The sequence below is a fragment of the Protomyctophum bolini genome (assembly GCF_963924005.1).
Source record: "Protomyctophum bolini genome assembly, chromosome: 3".
Classification (NCBI taxonomy): domain Eukaryota; kingdom Metazoa; phylum Chordata; class Actinopteri; order Myctophiformes; family Myctophidae; genus Protomyctophum; species Protomyctophum bolini.
In genome coordinates, this window is record NC_137864.1 from 28,158,623 (window position 1) to 28,171,122 (window position 12,500).

Consider the following 12,500-nt stretch of genomic DNA (forward strand, 5'->3'; position numbering starts at 1 on the left):
GTACAGTAATAATAACATGATTTCATGTAATAACATGTAACGGCGCTACACGTGGAAGTGAGTGGTTAAGGGTCAGCTATTTGTTAGCGCCGCTCTCTCTGTTCTTTATACGCGGTGCACGCATCACAAGCAGTGCATGTTGTTGCTGTAAAGCACACCCACCCTGGGTTAGGGTCAGTGCTTCAGAACGCTGATTCCTTCCTGCATGCCTGGCAACGTCGTAGCCAGAGAGTATACGGCGAGAGCGCTGGGCCTGCATGGAGGACAGTCAGCGTTTGAAGCGACATCGCGCCGTCTGGTTTTTACAATACGCTAGAGATCCCTGTACTGTAGATCGGTGTACATTACTTCTGTGGGGGAAGCCAGAGACGGGGAGAAAGATCATAGAATCGCGTTACTAGTTGTGATCGTGATATGGCGTTCCGTCCCTCGTTTCTCTCTCTTCCCTGCAATGTCTCTGCTCCTCTTTCTCTTGGTCTCTCTCCATCTCCCTCCCTCTCTCTCTCTCTCTCTCTCTCTCCCTCCCTCCCTCCCTCCCTCCCTCCCTCTCTCTCTCTCTCTCTCTCTCCCTCCCTCTCTCTTTCTCTCTCTCTCTGTCTCCCGGTTGTTTCACAATAGCGTGTCCAGCTGGGCCCCGTATCCCCCGCTCCATAAACAAGCATGACTGTCCCACAGCACGCGCATGCACGGACACTCTTATCATACTAGTTGAGTCAGACTGGATGGGAAGGCGGGGGTCGTCATCGATCAGATTTCGCTCGCATGTTTATTGAGTGGGAGGGAGCTGTTGTCATGGGGGCTTGATTTTGTTCTCGGTGACTCAGTCCTGCCGCAGTGGAGAGAAGTTGGAGAGTGGTGAGGTGTCCTTCAGCGGACATCTGTCCTTCGAAGGACAGATGTCAGTATTTAAGTTCATTTTTTTAAGCTGTAATGGTGCCACTGCTCTGTAGTACTGATAGGGATCCTTTGTCATGGGTTTATAATATATAACCTTGCATCTCCATATTTTCATATTTATGTTTTTGCATGAATTATTGGCCTGTTTTATTTACTTTATTACTTTATTTACTTTGTTGTATGACAGTGTCTACAAGAAAGTAGTAGAAATAACTACATGGTCACAGTGTGCTTTTGCATATAATACCAATGCCTAACATAGTAGGTTGAAATTGATTACATCTGCCCATGGGTTTTTATAAATATTTAACCAATGAAAGGTATTAACAAGAGCTTATGACTAATAACTATTGGATCCTTTGGAACTCTGGTTAATTTTTTTTCCCTGAAAATTTACTGCTTTGGACAGTCGTTTTCTGCATGATGATATGAACTAATAGTTCAGTCCTGGAGCTGTAAAGTGCTGGATGACAACGGTGACTCACAGACTAGTGCCACTGGCTACTGCGTAGTGAGACACACTGACTCAGCTGACTCCTGCAGCCAGCCAGACTAAACACTGTCCCCTGTCACGTCTTCTACTGCCACCTCCAGGACTCAGACTGCGGCCAGTCATCTGCCTCCCTGCCGCCGTCTGTTAGGGGCATCAGGAATAGAACGCCCAGCAGTGGCCCCAAGGGAATTCTGGGAAGACTATAGAGTCCAACCCCCCACCTTTTTCCCTCTTAATTTTTTGACAGCACTGTGTGCTGTCCCAGCTGGCCCTCGGATGTGATGTGATCTGGTGTGTGCGAGTGTACGAGGTGCAACAAGAACTGCCAGGGCTGTGGCCAAACATCTGACATTCATCTGACTTCATGTCGCCCGGCTAGTCCTCTCCCTTTTCACATGCATGGTTGCTTTAATTCAAGGATTTTGTTTGGGTCCCTCGTTGCTTGGACCGAGCAAAGCAGTGTGCGTGGTATAATCTATTTATATTTCTTTGCAGTGAGAGCTTTATAAGTAAACTCTGTATAATAGTTTCATTTTATTATGTGTGCCGTTTCTTCTCTTTATCTTGATCTGAGAGCCATTTCACTCATTGATAATACTACGGAATGTCCCACAACCTGTCGAATGGAAAGCAGCTTTGGAGTCCCGTGAAGAGAATAGGTCTCAGATCAGATCAAGAAGGAACAAAAATAGCATGCATAAAAACTATTATAGAAAGAAAGAAAGAAAGAAAGAAAGAAAGAAAGAAAGAAAGAAGAGAGAGAGAGAGAGGGGGGGGGGGGTCTCATGTCTCCGTCATGAATACATGAAAACACATGCCTCTCTTCTCTTCTCCTGCGTCTCGTTGGTCCTCTGTGAATCCACTGGGGACTCACGCCCCATTTGGTTCCCATTAGCATAGCTCTGGTCCCTCTGCCCCGTGTCAGAGCCCAGACGCACAGCTGCACACAGGACAGGACAGGACAGGACAGGACAGGACAAGACAGGACAGGACAGCACAGGACAGGACAGGACAGGACAGGACAGGACAGGACAGGACAGGACAGGACAGGACAGGACAGGAAACTCTGGCTCTATGACTGCCTACAGTATGGCTCAAAGACCAGAGCTGACATGACAGAGGGGGGGATCTCTACGGGGATTTCACTTTTATCTCCTCTCCTCTCCTCTCCTCTCCTCTCCTCTCCTCTCCTCTCCTCTCCTCTCCTCTCCTCTCCTCTCCTCTCCTCTCCTCTCCCCTCCCCTCCCCTCCCCTCCCCTCCCCTCCTCTCCTCTCCTCTCCTCTCCTCTCCTCTCCTCTCCTCTCCTCTCCTCTCCCCTCCCCTCCTCTCCTCTCCTCTCCTCTCCTCTCCTCAGGTCTTTTACATGCCACTGAAGTCAGTGCACACAATGATTAATCATTGTTTATTTTGTAGTACTTTGTGAGGCAGGCATGCAGAGGGACCGTTTTTCAAGTCGAAACCCGACGCATAAAGTCAAAACAAGCAAAAATTAGCCTTGGCGTAAAGCGGTTTACTCCCCTTAGAATTTCTGTGGCGTGCTGCGTCCTGACTACAAAGACTTTCTTTATCCAGCAGACGTTTTATTTGTCACCTGGTTTCAATATGGACACTGTGAAGTCCTGAGCTATCTGTCGGAGCCAGGGCCCCAGTTTATGACACGCGATGCTGCTGCGGCTCCATTTCGTAGCCTCTTTTCTTTTTTGCCTTGCACACGTTGTCCGCACATTTTCTGGCAGGAAATTGACAGCGTTTCAGCAGCTAACTCATGGATGAGATAATATCTTGTGGGTGGAAGAGAGGACAAGATGCTCCCAGTGTTTTACACTGACCCTAAGCAGACACAAATTCAGATCTGAGGCTGCTGCAGGCACGCACGCACGCATGCACGCATGCACGCACGCACGCACGTGCACGCACGCGCACATGCACACGCACGCGCGCACACACACACACACACACACACACACACACACACACTCATGAAAGCGCCTACGCACGCATGCACACACACACACACGCCCTGTACTACACACAGGGTTTTCATTTAGACCTCGGCTTTGCTTAACTCACCAAACAAGAGCTGTGGTCTGTGGCTCCGTGTTGAACATGCTAAAGGTTTCAATTAAAGCAGAAAGAACAATACTCAGCCAGCCTCCAACAGCTGGCCTTGCTGCATGCGTTGTGCTGCAGGGCTCCGCGTGCTAGCAGCTACAGTGCAGTACTGCAGGGGAGCATACCATGCAGGCAGGAGGATGGACGATACTGTACCAACCTCACAAAAAGTGTAACAGTCCATTATGTGTCCTGACATTTGCGGTTAAGATGAAGTCATTTTGATTTAATTTTGCTTAGTTTGGTTTAGCTGAACCTATACAATAAATATTAGGAATACTAATAAAATGTTAATTACAAAAAAAGTTTATTAAAACAAATGACATGACATGCTATTGGAATGAATGCATGGCGAATTAATTCCTGAACGGCCAAAACAACATGGCTGAGGTGAAAATAGTCTAGGTTTGGTCAAAGGGACTGGACTATAGTGTACTTTTATCTAAGAGCATTGATTGAGACCTACAGAGTCCAGCACACTGCCACCTGGACCTGCTCTGACCTTTCAAGCCAAAGAAAGCACAGGTGGACACTATTGAGTTCAGTAGCATAATGGTATGAAATGTAAAACCACGTCTGTGATCTTTAACCACTTTCTTAAGCCCTCGACGGAGACTCGCCCTGGGGTCTATAGCTGTCTATAGCAATCCAGTATTTGTGAACTTTAGTATAAAAAAATATATAAACTTATTTTGTGTTTTATTAGGTTCAAAGTGACACAAAAACATCAACAACTGAGCAAGTATAGTTTGAACAAAATGAAATATGCAGTACATTCTAAACGTAAAACTGTGGATTTGACTGTGTAGAGCAGTGGTTTTCAACCAGTGGTCCGGGGAACACTAGTGGTCCTTGAGAGGGTTCCAGGTGGTCCCCAGCTAAATGATGGAGAGTTGGTAATGGTAACAAAAAGGACCCTTATTATGTTATATCTTTAACTCTTGGGAGTGGAAAATGAAATAGTGAATATAAAATAATTGTTATTTAAACATTTGCCTGTTATCTCTCCTAATGGTACCAACATCAATACAGCATGGAATTGTATAGACAAAATTCTGATCAAGTGGTGGTCCGTGGCTCAAAAGCCGAATAAATAATGGACCTTGATATGAAAAGGGTTGAAAACCACTGGTGTAGAGTAGCGCAGTATTTCATTTGATAAGGACCCTATACAAGCCTCAGCCAGGAACTTTCACAATGCACAGAGCATTGTAATGTCTAGCCTCCGCTGCAGTGTGCTGTGCTGTAGCTCATATCCTGAGTCTATGTGTCCCAGTTAGACTGTTTTAATTGAGAGTCTGCTCTGGTGTTGGCCACCGCTGCCTGTCACTGTTTATATAAAGGGGCTGGGACAGCGTTTCACTGGCCAAAACAAACATCCATTAAACATCAAGACTCTAGCTAAACAAAAGGCTAACAGTGAGACACGCACGCACAGGCGCGCGCACACACACACACACACACACACACACACACACACACACACACACACACACACACACACACACACACGCACACACACACACACACACACACACACACACACACACACTTGGAACAGATAAGGAGTGGCTGAGCATGTGTCAATTGAAATGCTGATTATATTGCTCTGTGCATTGCTGTCTTTTTCTATGCTTAGTCCTGTTGTTATTTAGTTTTTCTCTGAATGATCGGGTTTCTAGTGATTTGACAGCCTCTCTCTCTCTCTCTCTCTCTCGCTCTGTCCTTTTCATCCCCTTTAGTATTTGGGCCAAAGAGGAAACCCTGGCGAGACTCTAACATAGTGACTAATGCAGTGTATCTGGCCAGTGCTCAGATAACACACAGCCTGCTCCCCCCCAGACACACACACACACACACACACACACACACACACACACACACACACACACACACACACACACACACACACACGCACGCACACACACACACACACACACACACACACACACACACACACACACACCTCCTCCTTGTCCTCGGCCTGCTGTGACAAAAATATGTGCACATGTAGCATTTGGGGCTCCAAGCCCACGCTTGTCCCTGACCCAACCCAGCCCGGTCACGGGTTACAAGCCCCGGAGAAACAACCCCAGACAAACATCCCACAGGCTCAAGGAAAAAACGAGAGAGAGAGAGAGAGAGAGAGAGAGGAGGGAGAATAATATTAAAGAGTTTTAACTTTACAGGAATGTCCTATACATCCTTCCTCTCTTTTCATTTCATTTGTATTTTCTACCTCCTTATCAATAATTGTACAATCACTTAAATTACGATCATTCCTGCAATTGGCAGCAATTCACAAAGCACTAAAGAACAGCACGCAGTACTTGACTGTACACACTGTAGTGTAAAGTATGCTTGTTTATTATCCACTCTGAATGTGGACGTGCAAAGTGCTAGAGAGTGCTGCGTGTGCACCTCAACGCTCCGCCGACATATATTAAAATAATTCCTTCTCTGTAACATTTACACAGTATGCAGAAATGCATATGTACGCACATACACTTACTCACTGATCCTTGCTTTCTTCAGCAGGGGAAGGGAGGGGTGGCGGGGATGGCAGTGTTACGCTGTCCTTTATAATGTTTCTTAATGCTGCTGTCTGGCCTAATGGGCCCAGCCAGATATGAGGGGTGCTGCTAGCGGAGCCAGCATGTAATAAGTCAGTGATTAGAGAGAACTGCAGCCTTGTCACAACAGCAGTAGCACTAGCAGCCCCTCCAGACAGACAGACAGACAGACAGTGTGGCACGCTCTAATTGCTGCATTAGATGCCTCTTAACTATCTCGTCAGCTGTCAGCAGACCCCAAGCTCGTAAATGTGTGTGCGGGGGTGGGGGGGGGGGTCTGCTTTAGTGGAGTGCGTCTGATATTTCTATTTGTGTTCCTTTTAATACACATCTGCTGTCGTTAGCACCGCTGGGCTGTGTGGTTAATTACCAAACGCCGAACAGTCAAGTTTCTGTTTAGTGGTATTGTGTTCTGTTCCATTAAGTTCTTTTCGATTCTAACATGTTCTGTTCAAAAGAGCGTTGTTGTGTGATGGTCTGTTAAATTTAGGGTGTCTGATACTATTATTTATTTTTGTTTTAATGCACATGAAAGTATGCTACTGGGGTTCAACATTTGAAGAATGACAGACAAATTCAGCCCTCATTAACAACTGGTAAATAAATAATGTTCAAATTGCCTCCACTTTTAAACATCACATCAGGTTTTTTTCAACATGAATTACATCACAAGCACGGCAAAATGCCTGAAGTGTGCACTGCCATTCACTGCCATTTCATGCGAAATGCACCTGCACTCATGACACAAAGTATAATCCTCTCATGCGGGGGACGGGGTGGGGGCGGTTGCGGCGCTGGCACCTGGAGAGCTTAAAAAAAGGCATTAAGTCAAATAATCTCTGTCTCCTGTCTCCTTCGGTGTCAAACAGTAGGGCGACGTATTACGAGCTGGTGTAATGTTCTGTTTAATCTCAGATTAGCTCATGTTCACTTTGACACCTCCAGTTGCTAATCTGGTTTTACAACACCTTGGTGGAAGAATTTGTGTTTGAATTTGGCAGTGGTCATAACCAGTATATTAGGAGATGAGCAGAATAGTTGGAATCCTGAACCATGGGAAAGCGGCTTAATCCACGGGTAGCTAATGTTGCTCTAATGTAACAAGTCATTGTGCTACACATGAACATGCAATTCAGCTTGTATTATTTCTGTGTTATCACAGGCAGGTATAGAATATAATAGAATATAATATAATAGAATAAAAGAAAAGAAAAGAAAAGAAAAGAAAAGAAAAGAAAAGAAAAGAAAAGAAAAGAAAAGAAAAGAAAAGAAAAGAAAAGAAAAGAAAAGAAAAGAAAAGAAAAGAAAAGAAAAGAAAAGAAAAGAAAAGAAAAGAATAGGGCAGTGGTTCTAAAAAGAAAAGAAAAAGACCAGCGGTCCTTGATGGGGTTACAATGGGTCCTGGAAATGACCAACATCTTAAACACTTAAGGTCAATTTAATTGGGTATTTTTTAAACATATTGACGAATCTTCTCTTCCCGGCATAAAATATTTTTCAGATAGGGCTACCAATCTGGCATAAGACTGCTTCAGAATCTCTGGAATGGGTACACATTTTGGAAATTGCGTCTCCCAGTTTGTAGTTTGCAGAGTGCACTTGTACTTGGACTGGAACATGTGGCGCTGCAGTCTAACATGTGTACATTGCAGATGTGTGGGTTGTTTTTGGCTCACGCCACGGTGATTTAGTACCACAGATCCACAGTGCAGTGGTTGCTGTGCGTCTGTAACAGTGTAATATGGGTGGAAATATTCTGTAGATGTCGTGTGTCCGTTTGTTCTCTGAACTGCTGACTTTCTCGCTCACCTGGAAGTTCAGCTCTGTTTCTGTCATGGTGAAATATGGGTCGCCTGCATCATATGTTTTTTGATTTAATTTTAGTCATAGTCTTTTGTCTCTGTTATTGTCTCTCCACTGGCATGCAAAAATACTGTTAAGACCTTATGAGATAACAAATTCAGTGCAGACTATGAATTCATTGTTGTTTGGTTTGAAGACAGATAGTGTCTCTCCGTTTGTCTTACGATATCTTTTGCAGCCACACACGTATTATATGCACAGAGCAGAGCTAATAATGACATTATTAGCTCTGCTCTGTGCATATAATACGTGAATATGATTTTACTGTCAAAACAAATGAATGGTGAATCACATAAATGCCCTGGTTAACCTTTGGTCATTTTATACTTTGGTGTTTTCATTTGGTAATTTTGGTGATTACAGAGTTGTTGTTTTTCTGCTTGAAATATCCTAAAATAGATTATATTGTGATGTGTTTTGATGGAGAGGGGGGAGGGGATGGGCGATAAGTGGAAAATGTGTTATTTCCATAGTGGGACTCGCTAGACCATTTCTCGAACACGCCAAGACGGCAAATGTTTTTTCCACTTAAAACAGATTTGACTCAAAAAGGACTGTGAGATTTTCTGTGTAAATATTTTGATTTATCACTCTCTTGTCTTAAGCATAACAACAGGCCAATACAGAGACGACTGCCAAAGAAGATTAATAATCATGTGAAATTTCACTCCTCCTTCCCCTTTCTGCCTGCTCTTTCTTTTCCTTCTTTCTTGTTTTCCTCTGTCCTCTATCCATGTCAACGTGAAATCTTGTGGCTTGGAGCACGCATTGGTTTGGAAGGCGGGTCTGTGTTCATGGGAAGGTGTATTTGTCTTGGAGCGGTCGTCGTCCAATGTGAATCCGGTTAAATGCATTCCTAGATGTTGCTTGAGCATAGAACACAGGCCAATGGCTGACAATGTGAAGCTGCACGCTACACGTTTCATTTCAACGTCTTTTATTCGGGAGCGGGAGAATGGGAAACATGTTGTTAGGCGAGTCGTTTCAAGAGTACTTCCGGTAGCCGACTTTCTAAATATTTCTTTCTCTTTCTGTTTGTTTAAAAAAGTGGCTGATGAATGTTTGGTCTTATCAGGCCATGCAGACTAACCCTAGGACACATACACGCACGCACACACACACACACACACACACACACACACACACACACACACACACACACACACACACACACACACACACACACACACACACACACACACACACACACACACACACACACACACACACACACCAGACACACCCCCATCAAGTCTGGACACTTAACCTCTCACCGCTAAAAGCTTTTGGGGGTCAGGCTGAGTGCAGCGCTACTATTGAGTAATGGAGGCCTGCAGTCAAAACAAGCCACATTCCCTCTGTCTTCAGGAAGCAGCGGCTGTCTGTCTGCTCACAGGAATTCTGGGAAGTTGAGTTGGAAAGAAGAGCTCTGGCCTCTTGTTGACAATGGGTTTCTGAAGAAACTGAATCTCGTGGTCGATTTACATTTCATTATGTTGATGTCAAACTTTCTTTAATGAGGTTTCTGTCAATATAGCCGTGGCACTGTGAAACTGCTTTTTAGCAGTTTCTGTTCTCGTTGTTATTGTGGATATTTTTAACACTTATTTATATTTATCTGCCATGGTGTTCATTCATTCATTTAGGTTTTATTTATTCTCGAAATTACACTGAGTAATCAAAGAGATTTTCAGTGTCGTTGAGTAATACAATCACATAGAATGGTGTGTGAGGAACAAGCAGAACTCCAGTGTTGTGAACACAGACAATGCTTCTTTTGTGACTTCAGTATTCTTCTTCTCTGTGTTGTATACCGGATTTTGGTGACGTTTGATTGATGACTGCCCTCTGTCTCTCACTGCCTCCTCAATCCGTATTTATTCTTGCTCTTTATCACTCTCTCTCTCTCTCGCCTCCATGAGTGGTTGATTGACGGACTCTCTCTCTCTCCCTCCCTCCCTCTCTCTCTCCACCTGTCTTCCTCCTAGTCTCTCTCTCTCTCTCTCTCTCTCTCTTTCTCTCTCTCTCTCACCCCTGCAGGCCATTCGTTGCACTCTGGTGAACTGCACGTGTGAGTGTTTCCAGCCAGGCAAAATTCACCTGCGGACATGTGATCAGTGCAAACATGGATGGGTGGCTCACGGTAAGAAGAAGAAACTGTCATTTTGAATTTTGTCCGGCACAGGGCGACGAGTTTGTTACGCAAAGGAGCGTCTCTCAAATTATTTCCCACTCAGAAACTAATTACAGTACCTTGAACATGAGGTCAGGAAACAGTATATTAAATGGGACTTATCTATAGTTAATCTGGACATGTGTGTTCCTTGTCTGAGACCGTGTTTAAACATCTGGAGGTTCCCCAATACAGTTTATCCAATCTGAAAAGGTGTTGCCATTTGTTAATTTAAATATCACTAATTATTTTACTGTACAGATATGTAATTATTTCTAAATCATACACATTTCCATTACTGTCTTTCTCGCTCATCTTTCCTGGTGAGTGAGCCTTGAGAGCATTGGGAAGTTAAGTTAGGAACTTCTATAAACCCTGCATCTTTAGCAGCAGAGAGAGAGAGAGTGAGAGGGAGAGAGAGGGAGAGGGGGGGGGGGGAGAGTACAGAAACTACATGTGACAGAATTGTATTCTGTTTCTTGTTTTTACTTATTTACTGTGGTTTGAGTACTTTGGTTTTCTGCTACCTGTACCTCAGCTCCACCAAATCCACCAGAGAAGAGAGAGACAGACGGAGAGAGAGGAGGAGGAGGAGGAGGAGGAGGTTCTCCACCTATGACTTTTTTCACACACAGGCATACAGTATAAGACAGGCAGAGAAAGTACAAAGGGATGGGGAGGGAGAACATAAAAGAAAACACCTGCTTGGCCTGTGACTGTGCCAGGACAGAGGAGAGAGGGAGATACATAGAGGAGAGGAGAGGAGAGGAGAGGAGAGGAGAGGAGAGGAGAGGAGAGAGAGGAGAGGAGAGGAGAGGAGAGGAGATAAATAGAGGGGAGAGGAAGGGAGAGGAGATAAATAGGAGAGAGGAGACGAGCGCCACAGGCTCTGTTGGACAGATCACACAGGACCCACTGACAATTTTTTATTCTCTCTTTCTCTCTGAACTGTCAAGACCCTCTGTCTTTCCTCCCTCCCTCCTTCTCTCCCATTCCTTCTCACTCCCTCTCTCTCTATATGTCCCTCCTCCTCTCTCTCTCTCTCTCTCTCTCTCTGTCCCTCCCTCTCTCTCTCTCTCTCTCTCTCTCGCTCTCTGCTGCCGCTTTTCATTCATGTCGGCGTTGGCAGCGATTCTGACAAGTAGTTCTTCATTTTTTATTATGTTCGTGTCTGGCCGCACTGCGTTGTCAGGCAAAACCCCTCTGTCAGCAGGAAACACCACACCGAGAGAGAGAGAGAGAGAGAGAGAGAGAGAGAGAGAGAGAGAGAGAGAGAGATGAGAGAGGAGAGAGAGAGAGAGAGAGGGGGATAGAGAGATAGAGAGATAGAGAGATAGAGATAGAGATAGAGATAGAGATAGAGATAGAAAGAGAAAGAGAAAGAGGAAAGAGAAAGAGAAAGAGAAAGAGAAGAGAAGAAAGAAAGAAAGAGTAGAGTAGAGACAGACAGCAGGTGTCACCTAGACAGACAGACAGACAGACAGACAGACAGACAGACAGACAGACAGACAGACAGACAGACAGACAGACAGACAGACAGACAGACAGACAGACAGAAGGAGAGATGGGGTGTGATAGAAGTGGGCGATCAGGTGAGGGCTGAGAGGGTGGGGATGTGATGAGAGCGATAGAGATTAGAGATACAGAGAGAGAGACAAACCAGATGTCAATGGAGAGAGAGGAGAGAAGGAATGGATCAAGGCGTACAACCTACAGGAGAACTACTGTATGAGGACATGAAAATAAGTAGAAGTTAAGATAAGTTGAGGTTGGAGGAGAAAAAGAGAAGGGGTGGAGAAACGAAAGCAGGGGAAAATGTATTATTACAGTCATTGCCGTGTATAGCGACAGATACCAGACTGCTCAGAGAGAAACAACATGAAACATGAACGAAAATGTACAACCAGAAATATCACAAACATACAAGGTATCACAAATGTCCGTGTTTGTTTCTACTTCTTTCCAACGGGTAAATCACTCAGGTTTTTGTCGAGCAGAGCACAGGCAATGTGCATAGTGAGAAGAAAAAGGAAAGAGACAGAAAGATTGGCCACGCTCAGGATGGGGCAAGACAGGCGTAAATGGAGATTGAGGGAGAGATGGAGAGAGAAGAGATGAGGGAGAAACAGAACGGGGAGATAGTTGCAGGTAGACCAGCGTAGAAAGGACAGATAGATTAGACTAAATAGAAAGAGAGGCAGATAATTATATTAATGCTACTGCTTTTATCTCCTGGATACTGCCTTATCTACCTACTGCTGAGTGGGCACTATAGCCTCCCAAGAAAGGCCAGAGACCTCTGGGAAACTTGATAGTCATTAACCGTGTGTGTGTGTGTGTGTGTGTGTGTGTGTGTGTGTGTGTGTGTGTGTGTGTGTGTGTGGTGTG

The 12,500-nt window shown here is 44.8% G+C and overlaps 1 protein-coding gene across 1 annotated transcript in view; it reads left to right on the top strand.

Annotated features, from left to right (window-relative positions):
• bnc2 (basonuclin zinc finger protein 2) overlaps positions 1-12,500 on the top strand; it is a 144,026-nt gene that overhangs the window by 72,147 nt on the left and 59,379 nt on the right. Inside the window, 1 exon segment of the mRNA XM_080759588.1 lies at positions 9,980-10,082. Within this exon segment, the coding sequence (XP_080615714.1) occupies positions 9,980-10,082 (103 nt within the window).